This window comes from Elephas maximus, chromosome 13, assembly GCF_024166365.1.
Source record: "Elephas maximus indicus isolate mEleMax1 chromosome 13, mEleMax1 primary haplotype, whole genome shotgun sequence".
NCBI classification, from domain to species: Eukaryota; Metazoa; Chordata; class Mammalia; order Proboscidea; family Elephantidae; genus Elephas; species Elephas maximus.
In genome coordinates, this window is record NC_064831.1 from 70,571,282 (window position 1) to 70,590,999 (window position 19,718).

At 44.0% G+C, this 19,718-nt stretch overlaps 1 protein-coding gene across 3 annotated transcripts in view; it reads left to right on the plus strand.

Annotated features, from left to right (window-relative positions):
• ARNT2 (aryl hydrocarbon receptor nuclear translocator 2) overlaps positions 1–19,718 on the plus strand; it is a 204,668-nt gene that overhangs the window by 99,299 nt on the left and 85,651 nt on the right. For all 3 annotated transcript variants that reach the window (XM_049852831.1, XM_049852832.1, XM_049852833.1), the window contains 3 exons: positions 9,642–9,744; positions 15,374–15,439; positions 15,865–15,950. In XM_049852831.1, the coding sequence (XP_049708788.1) occupies positions 9,642–9,744; positions 15,374–15,439; positions 15,865–15,950 (255 nt within the window). The remainder of the gene's footprint in view (positions 1–9,641; positions 9,745–15,373; positions 15,440–15,864; positions 15,951–19,718) is intronic.

A 19,718-nucleotide genomic window follows, 5' to 3' on the forward strand; every position in this document is an offset into this window, starting at 1 on the left:
AGATCATGAAATGGGAGGAAAACGTGCCCACATTCCTAGCAGAAGGCCCAGTCTCTCTCAGGTTTGTTGGACAAAGCTCATGGCTCCAGAGTTTGTTCAGAAGCCGGCCTTGTGCACGTTGCTTGGATTCCTGTGCTGTGGTGGGTGTTTTTTCCTGTGTTTACAGCTGCTCTAATGGCTGGGGTCAACCTTTTGAGAATGGGAACACATTGTCACTGGAACAGCAACTGAAGCCTCCTCTGGCCTCTGGGCCCCCATTTCAGGGGGACACACATTTTTGGAATCACATCAAATGTGCATCACGGGGCCATTGCTTTGCTTGTGTTGCTAATCGTTTTCTCTTGTTTTCCTCCCTGTCTATCTTGGTTTTCCTCCTTTCTTAACCGAGATAAGATGTTTCCAGTTTTCTTAAGGATTCTTTTGATGAAATAATTCTACTTTATATTTTTATTTCTGTTGTAGCCTGGGGAGCATTTTTATGTGCACAAAGCCTTCTTTTGTGATCTTATCCAAGACAAACTTCTGATTCTTCTTTTTTAAAAAGTGACTGCCGACCGTAATAATGCTTAAAAATCTGCTTACTGAAAACGGTTATGGGAGGACCCTCAGCCCATAGTAAAAGATGCTCCATTGTTGGAATCTTTATAATCGTCCTTCTAAAACAGGAATTGGCAAATGTCTTTTTGTAAAGGGCCGGATAGTAAATATTTTAAGCTTTGTGGGCTGTACAGTCTTTGTCACAACTACTCAACTCTGCCATTGTAGGACAAGAGCAGCCACAGACAATACATAAATGAATAGTTGTGGCTGTGTTCCATTAAAACTTTATTTATGAAAACAGGCAGTGGGCTAGATTTGGGCCACAGACCATAACTTGCCAACCCCTGTTTTAAAGCATTTGTGCTTTTCATGAAAAATTATAGTTGAAAACTTGGAGATGGACCATCATTCTTGTTTCCATCCCACTGATTAGAAAAACAGAATACCAGTTGCTTTGTGGACCGCAGGGCCCACTGTGATAGACAAGGATTTTGGTATCAACAGTCTTAAAAATAATCATCTCACTTGATGCAGGAATTTCGATTTTAGCAATCTATCCTAAGGAGCCCTGGTGGCACAGTGGTTAAGCGCTTGGCTGCAAACTGAAAGACTGGCGATTTGAACCCACCAGTTGCTCCGTAGGAGAAAAGACCTGGCAGTCTGCACCTATAAGCATTTAGCCTAGGAAACTCTATGGGGCAGTTCTACTTTGTCCTGTAGGGTCTCCATGAGTCGGAATTGATTCGATAGCACACAAGACTGCTATTTGTGTGTGTCTGTGTGTACATAAGAGCTACAGCTGCCAACCAAAAGGTCGGCAGTTTGAATCCACCAGGCGCTCCTTGGAAACTCTATGGGGCAGTTCCACCCTGTCCTACGGGGTCTCTATGAGTCGGAATTGACGCGATGGCAACGGGTTTGGTTTTTTTGTGTGAATCTACGTATATGTTCACTACAGCATTATTTGCCATATAGAAAACCTGGGAACAACTTAAATGTCCAACAGTAAATTATCTACTCAAAATAATATTATAGAGCCTTTAAAATTATGTTTGATGATAAAAAAAACTTATGAACAAATGTTACATGACATAAAGTAGAAAAATACATACTGTGAGAACTCAGTTAATTAAAATGAAGGGTGGGAATGCATAGAAAAAGATCGAGAGGAAACACATCTAAATGTTAACAATGTTTTTCTCTGAAGTGGAAGATTGCCTGGGATTTTTACTTCACACGTGCGTCTGTGTGTGTATATATTATGTATATTTATATGTATGCATTATAGCAATATGATATATGTGTATACATATATATGGAAACCCTGGTGATGTAGTGGTTAAGAGCCACAGCTGCTAACCAAAAGATCAGCAGTTTGAATCCACCAGGTACTTATTGGAAACCCTATGGGGCAATTCTACCATCCTATAAGGTGGCTATGAGTCAGAATCGACTCGACGGCAGTGGGTTTGGCTTTTTGGCTTATACGTATATACATAAAAATATGTATGTATGTACACACGTATATCATGCTTGGCAAAGTACAGGGTCAGCAGAAAAGAGGAAGACCCTCAACGAGGTGGATTGACACAGTGGCTGCAACAATGAGCTCAAGCATAACCACGACTGTAAGGATGGTGCAGGACCAGGCAGTGTTTCGTTCTGTTGTGCATAGGGTCGCTATAAGTCGGAACCAACTCAACGGCACCTGACAACAACAACATATGTGTATATAGATAGTGGTGCAGCAATGGGTTCAAAGAGAGCAATGATCGTGAGGATGGCACGGGACTGGGCAGTGTTTTGTTCTGTTGTACGTAGGGGCACTATGAGTGGGAACTGAATCGATAGCACCTAACAAGAACAAATGTATTTGTGTGTACATTTGATTTTTCTGAAAAGACCACTTTGGTTTTAGAATTTAAAAAGCTTTTAAGGAGAAAAAAAAAGATCAAATCCTTCAGCCTTTTAGCCTGTGGCTGCTCCCTCTGCGTTTTATTTTAACCTCTAGCAGGCCAGCCTACCCTCTGTCCTTGGAGAAGCCAGGCGGTGGTGGTAACCAGGCTGAATGACCAGGACTTGAGCAGACCCTCCCCTCCCTGTGGCTCTCTGGTCTCAGGACTCACAAAGTTCCCGCCTGGAGTCTTGTGCCTTAAACCTCAATGCCCTGTCAGCTTCCTTTTTTCCGAACTCAACCTGGACCTATGGCCCATCACGTCAGTTACTCTCCTAGCAGTTCCAGTGACTTCCTGACCCCCTGTTGCTTCTCTCCCAAGTGCACCTGGGAAGTCCTCGGCCCTGGACCAATTCAGTTCATACTCAGATCTTCACATAACCTTTCAAAGTAGGCATGTCCCATTTTTCAGTCAGAAAAGACTCAGAGAAATCAAGGGACCTGCTCAAACTCCCACAACCAGCACGTGGAAGAGCTATGACTCAGACCGTTGCTGCCTCTTATACTTTGAAATAACAGGCTTCAGATTGGGGCTAATCACTGTTCTTCATATATCAAATCCAGAACAATGTCTACTTCCGCAGTTGCGGGTTGTGGTGAAAGATTATCAGGGCCTTTTCGGCAAAGGCAGCCATTGTGTAACCTGAGCTATAATTGCTCTGTAGACTGGGTACCAGTGTTGCAGAGAGAAGCTCATGGCGACAGGCTTCACCTGCTATCAAAGATGGACATCTTAGGACAGACGATTTGGCAGCTTTTTCAATCAGACAATTTTTGGGAGCAACTGCCTCCTCATGTGACTCTGGGCCACATTCTTACGAAGTGGAAAAGACAACTCGGGTTTTGCCAAGCGATCTAATGAGGACATGCAGGTTTAGGTCAGAGACATAAAGTAAGCGTGACCAGGCACACAAGATGCTCTTGGAGTGACAGATACCTGATGGTTCCTAGCTCTGTGAAGGGACCAAAAGGAAAAAATGCACCAAGTCAGCACCCAGGTTCAACAGCAGTGTCTGCTCTGATGGGATGTCTTTCTGATGTAGCACCGGAAAAAAAAAAAAAAACAGAGGCTGTGGTGGAATGGTAGAAAAAGCATGGGGCTGGGAGTAAGAAAACCTGGATGGAGTTTTCTACTCTCTCACTAGCTGTTTAATCTGAGACAAATCACTTACATTTCACATCTGTGAAATGGGTGTTCCATTAATACCTACTTCCCGGGGTTACTGTGAGGCTTAAATAATTAATATATATATAAATCTCTTTAAGGCGCCCAGGTGGTGCAGTGGTTAAGCGTTTGGCTACTAGCTGAAAGAAAGGTCGATGGTTCGAACCTACCCAGCAGCTCCAGGGGAGAAAAGATCTGGCAATCTGCTCCCATAAAGATTACAGCCTAGGAAACCCTATGGAGCAGTTCTGCTCTGTCGCACGGGGACACTATAGTCAGAATCGACTCGATAGCACCCTACAACAACAAATATATTTAGGAAACTGAAGCAAGTACAGTTATTTGTTACTGTGTTTGTCTTCTCCTGGAGGGGTGGGAAAATTTGAGAAGACACTAAAACAGAAAAAAAAACCAAACACGTTGCCGTCAAGTCCAGCTCATCGCGACAACTGTTCCATAGGGTTTCCGTGGAGCAGCTGGTGGATTCAAACTGCCAACCTTTTCGTTGGTAGCTGAGCTCTTAACCATTGCATCTCCTGAGAGACACTGGCAAGTTCAAATTTGAGGGGTGCTACTAAAAGGGTCAGGGAGGTTGAGGAGCAGTGGGTGGTATGACGAGAAACCTGAAAATCATGTTGTTTTCAAAAGGAAGAATCCGAGGTGCTGGAGTTAAAAGGAAGACTTGGGGCAAGGGGGATGGATCTGATAACTTGATAGCGGGCAGCATAATACCTGAAGGTGAGAATCCTGTAGAAACAAAAGCAGAGGTTCTCCTTGCTGCTCTTCAGGGAAGAACCAGAACTACGACTGGATGTTGTAGGAAGACATATCTTGACTCTGGGTAAGAAAGAGCTGCCTAACCCTCTGAGCTGCCAAGCCATCCTGGCTGTAAAGAGCTCCCTGACACTGGATATGTCTAAGTGGAGGCTGGACGACGATCTGTCGAAACACTGTGGAAAGGCGATTTGCACGGGGACAGATTGGACCAGAGCACCTCTGAGGATTTTCTTATGACTTCATGGTCTTAGGAAGTTTGAACCCTCAAATGTAAGCCCTGGATTCCCCCCATTTTTAAAGGTTCTACTTTGTTGATGGAGACCCATGTTGCTCACTCAGGATCAGTCTGATGGCTGATATTCTGATGTTGAATAGGGGACAGGAGGATAGGACCCAGGCCTGGGCAGAAAGAGCAGGCCTAGACCAGAGGAGGGTCTTGTGTGTTTATAGATGGAGCAGGAGAAAGTGGGAGAGCTGTCTTCTCTGCAGAATAGGAGGGGTGGGATCATTGAGCAGGAGGAAGAACTGAGAGGTTAGGAGGATTTAAAGGAGTGGTTACATTTTGATAGGAATGGGAGAAACCAAATTCAAGAAACAAGAAGTGCTTGATCAGGGGAGGGGGAGGTGAGTTTGGAAACCTTGGATTTGTTATGACACCAGAGTGCATGATACATGATTTTTCCCTGACGCGATTTGGCTGTCCTGGTATAGGAGTAGAGAAGGCAGACAAGTGAATTGGACTGGTCCAGAAGTGAGAATTTTCCAGGTGGACTTTGCAAATAAAAAACCAACCAAACCTGTTGCCACGGAGTCAATTCCAACTCATAGCGACCCTATAGGAAACAGAGTTGAACTGCCTCAGGGTTTCCAAGGAGTGGCTGGTGGATTCGAACTGCTGACCTTTTGGTTAGCAGCTGAGCTCTTAACCACTGCACCACCAGAGCTCCAAAGAAAGAACAGGGAGTAAGGAACTCAGTCTGTACTAGGGGAGTGGCTGAGGTGATGGGCCACAGGTCCAGATTGAGTACTGCGAAAAGGAAGCTGGTAGGGTGTTGAGGTTTAAGGCACAAGACTCTCCCTGAATGCAAAGAACAGATGAAGTGGGAGGACCAGAGTGAGGGGACTAGTAGCTGCAACAGATAATGGTCCTGTCAGGGATGTTTGAAGTTAAAATATCAGATAGAGCAGTTATAAATGACTACAGTTCCAGACTACGTGGTGGGAGTGGGTGGCTGCCGTGGAGAGGAGATAAATATAACCAGAATTGAAGTCAGAATCCTGAGAGGTGAGGATGTTGAGTGGTTCCTTCACATGGATGTTGAAACCATGGAAGATGATAGTAGGTCTTGGGGTGAAGAGAAGGACGATGAGTGATGTGCCAGCATCTAAAATGAGTGAGGAGGGGTGATGTGGAGGTTGGAAGGCTACAGGACCAAAGGGTAGCAGGGGGACTAGCCAGATGTCCTAGTCCGAAGGAGCCGAGGGTATATGAGAATAGAGGCTTAGAAGGGCTTTGGGGACAGAGGAAGACACAGGCGTGTGGGACACAAGAGAACAAGCCTCCACTCCAGGCAGAACACTGGTGGGAAGCAGTTGGGCCAGGCTGGTTTCTGTGGAGGCAGAGAATGGAGGAATTTTGTCAAGGAGCTGAGGCTGTGGAGAAATTTATGTATGGAGTGGGCATTTCAGAAATTACCCTAGAGGAGATTAGGAGGCAGGGAGACGGGGGAGGACTTGAATCATGGGTTGAGAGTACAGAGAGGGGAGATGAGCAGGGTGAGTGGCAGTTCTGAAACTGGCTGAGGAGGCAGGGTGGGAAGTGGAGTGAGAGCAGCCTGGGGACAGGATTGCACAAGAATGAGTCCTCCCATGGATGTGGTGTGGAAGGAAGGGTCTTGGCCTCTCTGGAAGGAGTCAGCATTGGCCTGGGCGATTGTGCTTCTGGAGACCTGCTAGAACCAGCCCTAGAATCTAGACCCAAGGTTTTAAGCAGACCCAAGGTTTCTGTAGGTCAGGAAGAAGACCTGGAGCACTGGAATAGCAGCTATGGCTCCATGCTGGCTTCTTTGCTGGGAAGCCCCATTGTAAGCAAACTGAGTGCACAGGTTGACTGTGGTACATGGAGAGAGTCACTTTCCATGATACTGGGGTTCACTGCCCAGGAAATGGCCAGTTGCCTGCAGACATCTCAACTGCCATAACATTTATCAAAAATCCAGTTCACACACCACTTTTCAAGAACATACCTACTGCGTAAAGTTAGGTGTGCTTTCATTCCAAAGGAGCCTGGAAAGGGGTTTCATTGTGCCTGAGGAAACCGGAGAATTGCACGGAGAAATGAGCTTGGAGGCAGTTGTCTCCTGGGGTCATGACAGCGGCTCAGGGAAATGTGTTTTTTCATTTCCTCATGTTCCGCTGTTCATGTGCTACGCAGCTGGGATTTATTTTCAGAGTGCACTTTGGAATTTGACAGACTCGCATGCTGGCCTGCTTCACAGCTGAAACCATTTGCCACTTGGTAGATGATACAGCAAGTGACAATTTACACTAATGCAGTCGTTATAAAAGAAGTCATCAGTGAATGAGATGGGCAGGTGTCAAACCGGGTGGCAGATGACTGCAGAGCACCGGCAGATGCTCGGGCACTGCCAGAGCTCCAACAGACCTGGAGTTGAGCCTCTCAGTTGAGCGGAATTCTGGCATACACAGCCTGCTTAAAGCCGGATCAGTCTGGAGCATGATAATAATTACCGGTATCTGTATTTGTAGGGGCTCTGCATCCTACAGAGCCCTGGTGGCGCAGTGGTTAAGAGCTTAGCCGCAAACTAAAAGGCTTGAATCACCAGCCACTCCTTCGAAACCCTACCGGGCAGTTCCACTCTGTCCTGTAGAGTCACTGTGAGTCAGAATTGACTCAACGGCAGCGGGTCTCATTTGGTTTTGATGCATCCTACAGGAGCCCTGGTGGCGCAGTGGTTAAGGACTCCACAGCTAAATGAAAAGTCAGTGGTCTGAACCCACCAGGCGCTCCAAGGAAGAAAGATGTGGCAGTCTGCTTCCATAAAGATTACAGCTTTGGAAACCCTATGGGGCAATTCTACCCTGTCTATAGGTCACTATGAGTCAGAATCAACTCAGTGGCAACTGGTTCTTGGTGCATCCTACAGCAGTCCCTGGGTGGTACAAATGGTTAAATGCTTGGCTACTCACTGAAAGGTTGGTAGTTCAAATCCACTCAAAAACCAAACCCAGTGCCATTGAGTTACTTCCTACTCATAGCAACCCTATAGGACAGAGTAGAACTGCCCCATAGAGTTTCCAAGGAGCACCTGGCAGATTCAAACTGCTGACCTTTTGGTTAGCAGCCATAGCATTTAACCACTACACCACCAGGGTTTCCAATCCACCCAAAGGCATCTTGAAAGAAAGGCCTGGAGATCTGCTTCCAAACGGACAAAAGAAACCAAACCCATTGCCATCAACTCCATTCCAACTCAGCCAAGCTCTTAACCATTGTGCCACCAGGGCTCCAATTCCAATTCATAGTGAGTCCATAGCCTTGAAAACCCTGTGGTCTTGTTTTACTCTGTGCATGTGGAGTCGCCATGTGTTGGCATTGACTTGATGGCAACTAACAACAATTAGAAAATTTAAAATTACATAGGTGGCTCATATTATATTTCTATTGGACAGAAAACAGGGCTGGTATAAAGTATGAGATGTGAGACCAACAGGAAATGAAGAAGAAATGAGTCTGAGAGACTGGTAGGGCCCAAATTAGGAAGGACTTTGTAAAGAGTTCCTATAAGCAGTGAAATTTTAAGCCAAGGCAGTCACAGTCGTATGTGTGTGAATCACTGTCAGCAGCGTGAGAGGTGATCTCGGGAAGCTAGAGAGGGCACCCTTGCAGGTCTCTAGTGAGGGGTGATGAGGGGGTACCATGACTGAGGCAGAGGAGGGAGAGAGAAAAGAACCAGCTGTGCAGGAGGTGAGGGAGAGGAAGGAGTCAGAGAAGACAACCAGAACTCTGGCTTAGTTTTTCATGTTTGTGGCAATGCTTGTTGGTGGCATAAATCTGGAGCTAAGGAGAGGGAGGGGCTGGTGCATCTCTCCATTTCCTAGTGCGGTTCTAACAGAAATACCACACAGGTGGCTTTAAAGAATAGAAATTAATTTCCTCACAGTTCCAGAGGCTAAAAGTCCAAGTCAGTGTCTCAAACATGTCAGTTCCTTCCTTGCAGGTAGTCTCTGGCATTCCTTGGTTGCTTGGTCAACAATCTTTACATGGCTTCTGTCTTCCCCCATGTGTGCGTGTCTCTCTGTGTCAAATCTGCTTTTTTTTTTTTTCTCTCTTTTTGGTGGTGAAAATATACACAACAGAACATATGCCAATTCATCAATTTCTACATGTATAACTCAGTGACATTGATTACATTCTTCAAGTTGTGCATAATCTGCCCTTTTTATAGCCCAGCCACCCTACTCTGGTATGATCTAATTTACATAGAAAGAAAACCCAGTTTCCAAACAGGATTACATCCACAAGCACAGGTGTTAGGATTCCAACACATATTTTGGGGGAACTCAACTTAATCTGTAACAGGGCCGGAGGTGGAGATTTAGGATCGTTAGCCTATGGAGGTGGTCATTCAGAATTTGGGGAGTGCATAAACTCGTGTAGGGGAACACAGTGAAATGGCCGAGGATGGAGCCTTTGGGGCACACTGGCAGTTAAGGGGCAGACAGAACAGAGTGGAATGTGGTGTCCCAGAAGCCAAGGGCAGGTAGAATTTTTTAGAGGAAATCAGCATATGAATGAAGTTCAGCACAACAGTCAGATAAAATAAAGAAAAAAATGTGCTTTGGATTTAGCAGTAAGGAAGTTGTTGGTGACCTTGGCATAAGCCATTTCCATAGGGTGGGGGGAGAGACAGCAAAATCAGAATGACTTGAGGCAATGGAATCTGACAAAGCAGAGACAGCAAGTATATTCTGTTCTGTGAAGCAAACAAGGCATCTTGAATTATGTGGATTTCATTGATTTGTGTTTTTCCTGCCAAAGAATGTTGGGAATTCCAAGAAGCAAAATGATATCCACAATCTCACTTGTCCTCATTTGACAGAGCATTTGGGGAGCGCTCTCCCCACCTCACCCCAATCAAAGGCAGAGGTATTCATGCAGATGTCCTTCTCTCCCTCTCTTAGGCCGGATCTTGGACCTAAAGACTGGGACAGTCAAGAAAGAAGGGCAGCAGTCATCCATGAGGATGTGCATGGGCTCACGGAGGTCCTTCATCTGCAGGATGAGGTCTGTGTGGGTGAACAAGGGGCAGGGGTTAGTTTCCTCCCATCTTATCTGCCATAAAAAGCCTCCATCAGCTCTACTAAGATCCCCATGCAGACTTGGTTTCACTAGATGACTTCTATCTTCTTGACCTCAACACGTGAACAAGAGGTTCCCTGATCTATCGTGGAAGGGCTTCCTTGCTCCCATACTGCCTTGTCTAATCTCTCACCATTTCTCCCCATCCCTAGATTGGCATCCTCTTGTCCATTGTATCTATCACCTTTCTACCCATCCTTCAGGGCCCTTCTCAAATCCAACACCCTCTTCCCCAGGCTCAATATTTTTCAGTATATTTTATATAAAAAAAAAATTTTATGTAAGACCTACTAATTTCATACTTAGTCTTATATTTCCTTATGACAACTCATATTTTAATTGGTCTTTAATTGTTGTTGTTTGGTATTTTAAGCCTTAAAGTCTTGGCTCCACAAGTAAATTACAATTACCTTGAGTATAGAACTGTCATTTATACCGTTTGAGCCTTCTATAACATTTAGCAGAGTGTTCTGCACATATATGATGAATACATGGTTGTTGAAAAAATGCTGGAGTGACTGAATTTTGGAGTAACCATGGGAGTTTAGTCCTATCTGCAAAGGAGAGCAAGAATCTTGAATCCTCAAATCCAGTTCAGACACCCCTATGCCCTCAACCCTGTGGCCCCAGTGGAGTGGGTGACATTAACTGCAAAGCAGGAGGTAGAGGATAGAGAGCCCACTTCAGCTGGGCAATGGAGTTAATGAGGCAGTGACATAGTGGTGCCTGTCATTCATTCATTGTGCATTTATGCAACAAATTTATATTGAGGGCCTGCCTGTGCCTGACACTCTTCAAGGTGCTAGGGATCCAGTGTTGAATAAAGCAGACAAAATCCTTTCCATCAAAGAGCTTCATTTTAGTGAAGAAGGTACACAGTAGACAAAAACACCTAGTAAATACATGGTATGCCGGACAGTAATAGCTGATATGGAAAAAAGATAAATTAAGAAGCAGTAGGAAGTAGTACCAAAAAAATACCAAACTCAGTGCCGTTGAGTTGATTCCAACTCATAGCGACCCTATAGGACAGAATAAAACTGCCCCATAGAGTTTCCAAGGAGTGCCTGACAGATTCGAACTGCTGACCCATTGGTTAGCAGCCATAGCACTTAACCACTACGCCACCAGGCTTTCCAGGAAGTAGTAGGGGGCTATCAATTTATATGTTATTTAAGGTGGTTACACCTAACAGGTGGCATTTGAGTAGAAACCTGAAGGAAGTAAGGGAGTGAGGCATGGGAATACAAAGTAGGGGTAGCAAGTGCAAAGAACGTGCTCGGCCTGGGGACCATAGTCTCGGGGAACATCTAGCTCAATTGGTATAAACATAGTTTATATAAAGAAAATGTTCTACATCCTACTTTGGTGAGTAGTGTCTAGGGTCTTAAAAGCTTGAGAGTGGACATCTAAGATACTCCCCTGATCCCACCCCATCTGGAGCAAGGGAGACTGAAGAAAACCAAAGACACAGGGAAAGATTAGTCCAAAGGGCTAATGGACCACAACTACCACAGCCTCCACCAGACTGAGTCCGCAAAGACAGATGATGCCTGGCTACCACCACCAACTGCTCTGACAGGGATCACAATAGAAGGTCCCGGACAGAGCTAGAGAAAATGTAGAACAAAATTCTAACTCACAAAAGAAGACTAGACTTCTTGGTCTGACAGAGACTGGAGAAACCCCAAGAGTATGGCCCCTGGATACCCTTTTAACTCAGTGCTGAAACCACTCCTGGGGTTCACCCTTCAGCCAAAGAGTAGTCAGGCCCTTAAAACAAGACTAAGCAGGCACACCAGCCCAGGGGCACGGACTAGAAGGCAGGAGGGGATAGGAAAGCTGCAAATGGGGAACGCAGGGTCAAGACAGGGAGAGTGTTGACATGTAATGGGGTTGGCAACCAATATCACAAAACAGTATGTTTATTAATTGTTGAATGAGAAACTGATTTGCTCTGTAAAGCTTCATTTAAAGTACAAAAAAAAAAGAACGTGCTCAGCCTGTTCAGGGAACAATAGGGAGGTTACTCTCTTGAGAGTAACCGGCAGTATAAATATTTAAACTGCACCATCTAAATGTGGTTGGGAGGACTGGTAAGAGATGAAGTTGAGAGGTATTGAATGTTAGGTCTGTCAGCCCTTATAATACTTTGGCTTTTACTCTGAATAAGATGGGAGGCCACTGGAGTTTGATCATATGAGTAAATGTTCTGAATTATATTTTTAAAAAAAGCCCCCCTGGCTTTGTGTGGAGAATAGACTTGGGGAGGCAGGAGGACAGGGTACAGGAGAGAAGCAGTGGGAGAACATAATAGAAGTAAGGAAGCTATATTATAATATGCAGGTGAGAGATGTGTTGATAGTAATTATGGCAAAAAGTGCTCAGGTTTGGAATATATTTCATATAGAGCCAGCCTGAATGTAGGATGTGAGAGGAAGAATTCAAAGAGAAGTCTAAAATTTTTGCCTGGCCAACCAGAAAAGTGGAATTGCCGTTTGCAAAGATGGGGAAGATGGCTGGAGGAACTGGTGTGGAGTGAAGGGGAATTTCAAGCATTTTAAGTTTGAGATGCCTGTCAGACATGCAATTCTGGAATTCAAGGGAGAGGCTGGGACTGAAGATAAAGTTTGGGGATTGACATCATGGAGATGGTATTTAAAAGCTGAGACCTTATGAACTTACTTGGGAAGTACATGTAGATAGAGAAGAGAGGTCAGAGGACCAAGCCCTGGGGCACTCCCATAGCAGGGAGATAAAGAAGAACCAGAAAAAGAGGCTGGGAAGGAGTAGCTAGGGAGGTAGGAGAAGAACACGAGAGTGTGAAAGAGAAGTTCTAGGAGGAAGGAGTGATCAGCTGCCAGCTGCTACTGGTGGGTCCAGAAGATGTGGACTGAGGCTCAGTCCCTGGACCTCAGAGGGAGAGCCAGCAGGAGCTGGAGCTGTAGGCAGGTGAGCAAGGCTCCTCCTCCAGAGAAGAAACTTCTCTCTACCATCCCTGGCCTTCGGTCTTCTAAAGCAGCTCTCCTTCCATGGGGTTCATACCAAAGCCTGCAGTCTTCCTGTGGTGTGTTGGCTCTAATTTAAAAGGTCCTTTCCTAGTGCAGTAGGCTTTCAGTTGAGCAAGGCGATAGCAACAGAGGCTGGACAGAGAGAGGAGGAGGTCACAGAGGGCCCCAAATCATGGCTAAAACAAAGCCAGTCCACTGATTCCACACAGTACTGACCTTAACTTAGCCTCTAGCCCACTTCTGCACTGTGGGACCTCCTCTACTCTGCCAAGGTGCCTACATTGTTGATGTTGAGGGTCTCAGGCCCTGGCCCAGGTGAGGCACTCACTAATGTCATTTTTCATCCAACTGTTTGCTGCTGGAACTATGAGTCCTGCTTGCGCATCTGTTGGCTACTATGAAATTCCAAAGAACAGATACTTGAAAATACATCTATATCTTCACTCATTCAAAATGATCTTTTAAAAGCAAGCGTTCTTTTAAAAAGAAATTTGTTGATCTACAGCCTGGTGAGTTGGCCTCAGATCATCAAGATCGTCTGTGTCGAGCTGGAACCGTTCTCCTTCTCACCTCTAGCTGGGCCCTCAGAGCCAGCAGAGTCATTTTGCTCCTTTTTAAAAGAAATGGCCCTGCAGGAATTTGAGTGTAGCTATCCTTTCCTCTGAGTCTGCTCCACTCCAGACTGAATATCTGAAATTCTTCCAGAAGACACGAATGTAATCACCCTCATCACTTGCCTCAGGTCACAAGATGACGTTGGAAGTCTCCATTTGCCTTAGGAGTGAGTCTCTGCAGACCGCCTGCCCCTCTGTTCAGCTCACAGGGAGAACTGGGCAGTAGGATTCAAACATCAGTGCTCACCCGGGGTAAACCACCATCAGTTAACATAGTCACAGCAGGGCCCTTCTTCCAGTGCTTTAGCCAACAGAGGAAATGCACACCCTGGCTGGTAGACATTTAACATGTTGTTGTTACCTGCTGTCAAGTGGACTCCAACTCATGGTAACCGTAGGTACAACAGAATGAAACATTGCCCGATCCTGCATCATCCTCACAATTGCCAGCATTTTCAAGTCCACCATTGTGGCCATTGTGCCAATCCACCCCACTGAGAGTCTCCCTGCTCTTGCAGGCCTTCTGCTTCACCAACTATGATGTCCTCCTCCAGCAATTAGATCTCTCCTGATGCTGTGTCCAAAGCAAGTGAGTTAGACAGTATTCTGCTGTAATTCATAAGGTTTTCATTGGCTTATTTTTGGAAGTAGATTACCAGACCTTTCTTCCTAGTCTGGAAACTCTACTGAAACCTGTCCACCACGGGTGACCCTGCTGGTATTTGAAGCACCAGTGGCATTCAGTATAGCACCAGCAGTGTAAATGTTTAATTGCACCATCTAAGCAATTCCTTTATTAGTACATTAATTAGACGTGTCATAGTACACTGTTTGTATTAGTGGCCTATTTGAAATGCTATTAGCACTGCCCTGTCAACCAGGTAGTCCCCTCTGTGCTCTGATCCTCCTCTGGGGACATGCTCTTAAGTTGCTTTTCACAGTGCCGGGCCCACACTACCTGGCCTTACCTCTGTGGTGGGCAGCACTGCCATCTGCTGAGAGCATGAGCTTCTCCAAGTAAGCAGCCTATGACATCTTAGTTTCAGCAAAACACTGGTCACAGTCTGCCAGGAAAGGGCACCAGTGGCATGGTTTGAGTCTGCTGTGACTACCATGCTGGTGCTGGCAGTTGTCCAGGGCCTCAGAGTGAAATTGGACTCTTTTCTTTGAAGTATTGAATATTAAGATATTGGGACATTACTTATCATGTAGTTGGGAAATGGAAACATATGTGAAAAGCAGTCTTATCAGGCACCAGTCAGAACCTGGCCATGATGCCAGCTTTGGACATTCAGAGTCCAGGATACTGAGAGGAGAAGCCACCATGGGCAGTGTGACACCTCACATACCCCGCCCCCCAGAGAAGGGCTCACAGAAAGACCTGCGTCCCCACTTTTCCTCTGCCATCAACAGGATTGCAGCTGTCTGGTCATTCCTGGTGCCAGAACATTGAAGGGAGGAGGGAGAGTTTCTACAGCTGTGATTCTAGAGCCTGAGAAGATGCTTCTGTTCATCAACTGGCAACATCTGTTTTGAGTTGATGTTTCTGCTCAGGCCTGAAGAAACACTGTTGCTGTCATCACCCCTTTCCCTTGTTCCCTGAAAGCCACCCGGTTACACTGAATGATCTACAGGATTGAGCATGACCAGGCTCCCCTAGTCTTTCTGTGGGTCTCAGCTTGTGGGTTGGGCCCTGAAACAATTCCGATGTGCATTGCAAAGTGGGTCCCACTCTCCTGGCTTTCAGTGACAGTTGAAATTCAAAGGCGTGCAATCCTGCTTCTACCACTTTGGGAGGAAATTGGCCATAGGTCTCGTCTGAATAAACCTGTAAATGTCAATTAAGGTCCATCTACTTGATGGCCACACTGTACATTTTATAAACTTACCTAGTTCTTCACTCATTCTAATAAATTTATCACATCTTAGGTGTGGAAATGCTCCTTTGGACCACCTTCCTCTGAACAGAATAACCACCATGAGAAAAAGGTTCAGGTCAGTATGCCTTTCTGATGTGTGTTTTTGGGCTGTGCTAGTAGATAGCTTAGATCCTCTAAGCTAAGGAGTAACTGACTTGAAGAGGGGACTAACTGTGGAGGGGACCAGTGGATACCTACAGCGGGGCTGTGGTGGCTGAAATGAGAATTGGAAGTGAGATGGAATCTGTTTTGAACTTCAGTCTGCATAAAACCAAACCACTTGCTGTTGAGTTGATTCCAACCCATGGCAACCCCATCCATGTATATCAGAGTAGAACTGTGCTCTGTAGGGTTTTCAAGGGAAGTGAGGTTATTAAGAAGTCAGGATTCAAAGTCACAAGGCAAACAAGTAAACACATTAGCTTAGATGTCAAAGGAATCATTGCCATCCTTGCCCCCCCACATTTGATAAAAACAATTTCACAAATGTTCTTTCTTTAGGAATGGCCTTGGCCCTGTGAAAGAAGGAGAAGCCCAATATGCTGTGGTCCATTGCACAGGATACATCAAGGCCTGGCCACCAGCAGGTAAGCAGCACCTGCATACTTGTTCCAAGGGAATTGGATTCCATATCACCTTGCCGCATGCAGCATACCATGGTATCTTGTTAGCAATGTATTCTTGTAGAAAGAGGCAGGGTCTTGTTTTCCACTTTATTTGGAACATAATGATCTTCGTAATTGGAAAAAGTTCCTGCTGTTTGAAACAAAGGTTTCTAAAAAGAACTAATTTTGTAACAGTGATTGGAGCCTTAGCAAGTTATTCCTATATTCTATCACTTAGAGCACTCTAGAAAGGCAAAATAGCAATTTGAAATGATCGTCGTAGCCAGGGTGTCTTGTGCTGCTATAACAGAAATACCACAAGTGGATGGCTTAAACCAAGAGAAGTTTATTTCCTCACAGTAAAGTACATTAGAAGTCCAAATTTAGGGTGTCAACTCCAGGGGAAGGCTTTCTTTCTCTGTTGGCCTCTCATCAATTTTCCTCCAGACTAGGAGCTTCTCTGCACAGGGATTCCGGGTCCAATGGACACGCTCTGCTCCCAGCACTGTTTTCTTGGTGGTGTTAGGTCCCCAACTCTCTCCTTGCTTCCCTTTCCTTTTCTCTCTTTTAAGATAAAAGGTGGTGCAGGCCACACCCCATGGAAACTCCCTTTACATTGGATCAGGAATGTGGCCTCAGTAAGGGTGTTACAGTCCTACCCTAATCCTCTTTAACATAAAATTACAGTCACAGAATGGAGGATAACCACACAATACTGGGAATCATGGCTCAGCCAAATTGACACACACATTTTTGGGGAGACATAATTCAATCCATGACACAAGGCTTAGTATACCATCTTTGATACATGAAAGCCAGGGAAGTAAACGCTATATTCCAGAGTTACATGAAAAATTTTAAAGGGAAAAAGGCCTTAAACTAACTTATTACCTGCTTTTATTGAAGTTAGCATTAAAGATGTTTTATAGACTAATACGTATTTATTTTGTTCATGTAAATATAGAATTTTTAGAGTCTAATAGGAAATAATAACCAACGTTAATTTATGAAACCTGGGGAAAAAAGTATAAAATCACAGCTAAAAAATATATTGCATATTGGAATTAGTAAATACTGATGACCGTCCTCCATGTTCCTACTACAAAATACAGAAATGCTGGGTAAAACGTAGCAGAAAATAGATATCACTGTATAGCTTAGCTTGCAAAACAACAAAGGGAAATCTTCAGGTGGCAAAAATGAGAGACTTATAGCTGGAAAGGTAAGAACACAAGCTAATGGCACTGCAGCCCAGGAGGATATCAGATCTAAGTAAAATCCTAATATCTAGGGGATTTGGTCTTAACATACATAAAAGTACAGGAAAAGGAGCTTTTGGACCTGAGCAGTATAGAAAAATACAGCTGACATCTCTGTATAAAGCCAAGACTATGGGAGGGCTGTATAAAGGGAAGCTGAAAAAATTTTACTCATTGACTCAGGGCAAGGATAAGAATGCTTGTCTCTGCTCAGAGTTCTGTGTAGAGATAAAATCTCCTACGAGGTATTAAAACACCAAACCTGTGCAGCATTTGGATTGAGGCCATATTTAAACAGTCCACATCAAGATGGAATCAAAGTCAGGGAAACTCGCGTGGTATCTAACCTAGTGAGACCCTTCAGAGCACTTAACGAAAGCAAATCGAAAGTACATTGTTAGGAACATTGCCACAACCCAGGGTGCGTGAGTCTTTCTCTCTTTCTTATGCATACACATACAGACATTTTATTTTCCCTAGGTATAGAATTCTGAGTTGACAGGGCTTTTTTTGTTTTGTTTTGTTTTTTGTTCTTTTTTCCCTTTCAGCCCTTTAAAAATAGAACTTCAGTGTCTTCCTGCTTGCATAGTTTCTGAAACAAAGTCTGCTGTATTTCTTATTGTTGTCCCTCTGTGTAATGTCCCTCTTTTTCCCCCCATATGCCCTCAAGATTTTTCTCCTTATCTTTGGTTTTCCAGCAGTTTGACTATGATTTCACTAAGATATGTCTAGGAGTGTGTGTGTCTGTTTTGGTATTTATTCTGTTTGTGGTTTTCTGAGATTTTTGGACCTGTGGTTTGATCTCTTTCATTATTTTTAGAATGTTCTCATCCATTATCTCTTCAAACTTTTTTCTGCTCATATTCATTTATTCTCATATATCCATTCATTCAATCTGTCTCTCTTCTTTCCCTTTGCAGGATTTAATTATACTTATGCTAAACCATTTGATATTGTCCCACAGCTCTTGAGACTCTGTTCTGTTTTTATCTTTTTTTTTTTTTTTTTCTTTTTGCGCTTCAATTTGGGTAATTTCTCTCGACCTGTCTCCAAGTTCACTGATTCTTTCTTTGGCTTTTTCAAGTGTACTGGTGAGCCCATCAAAGGAAATTTTTATCACTGTTACCATGTTTTTATTTCTAGCATTTCCATTCATCTCTTTCTTCTAATTTCTTTCTGCTGAAAGTCCCCATCTATTTATGCCTGTTGTCCACCTTTCCCACTAGAGCCTTCAACATATCAATCATAATTATTTTAAATTCCTAACAGCTGGGCTACCTCTGAGACTAGGTCTATTGATTGCTTTGTTTCTTGAAAGGAGGTTATCCTTTCTTGCTTTTTTTGTGTGTCTCATAATTTTAAATAGAGTGCTACACATCATGTGTAGACTAATAGAGACTAAGGTGAATAGTATTTATGCCTGGAAATGGACATGCTTTTTCTCCTGCTAGGCCATTAGTCTGGGAGGTTGTGTCAATCTAGTCAAGAGTTGAGCTGGATTTGGGTTTTGTTGTTGCTATGCTTACCCTAAGTACACCACCAGCTTTGAATTTCTCTAGCACAATTTTTCTCAACCTTAGTATTACTGAATTTTTGGCTGAAAAAACCTTTGTTTTAAGGGCGGTTTTGTATATTGTAGGGTATTTAGGAGCATCCTGGCCTCTACCTACTAGTTTCCAGTAGCACCCTCCCCAAGTTGTGACAACAAAAATATCTCCATACACTGCCAAATGTCCCCTGTGGGGTAGGGGGCAAAATCATCCCTGGCTGAGAACCATTGCTGTAGTGTTACGTTGTGCTTAGGATGGAGGTTGGGTTGCCTGAGAGTAATACAAGAACTTGGTAGATAAAATATAAAACTCTATGAAAAGACATGAAAGAAGATCTAAGCAAATGACTAGTTTTACCGTGTTAATATATGGGAAGAGTTACCCTACATTCTTTAAAAATTCCTTTCATTTCCAATCAAAGTATATTTTTAAATAAATTAATTTTTTCTAGAACTTGACGTGTTGATCCTTAAATTTATATTTAATGGTAAAAGGCCAAAATTATTCAAGAGGAATTTGAAGAAGAAGGAGGAGAAAGAAGATGACTTACCCTACAAATTACAAGAGTTATTTCTGAGCTATAAGTAATGAAAATAAAAGACTCATAAACCAATGAACCAAAGTAAAATCTCAGAAATATCTGACAGAAGTAGCTTTAAGCTAATTCAGTGATGAAAGGGCTTGGATGAAATTAGATTATTTTTTCATACTATACTCAAAAACAAATTTTGGGTTTGTGAAAAGCAAAAATTTCAGATATTTGAAGAAATGGAGGGTAGCCCTAGTGGCACAATGGTTAAGCACTCAGCTGCTAACCAAAAGGTCAGCAGTTTGAACCCACCAGGTGCTCCGCAGGAGAAAAGACCTGGCACTCTGCTCTCATAAAAATTTCAGCATTGGAAACCCTGTGGTGGCTATGAGTCAAAACTGACTTGACAGCA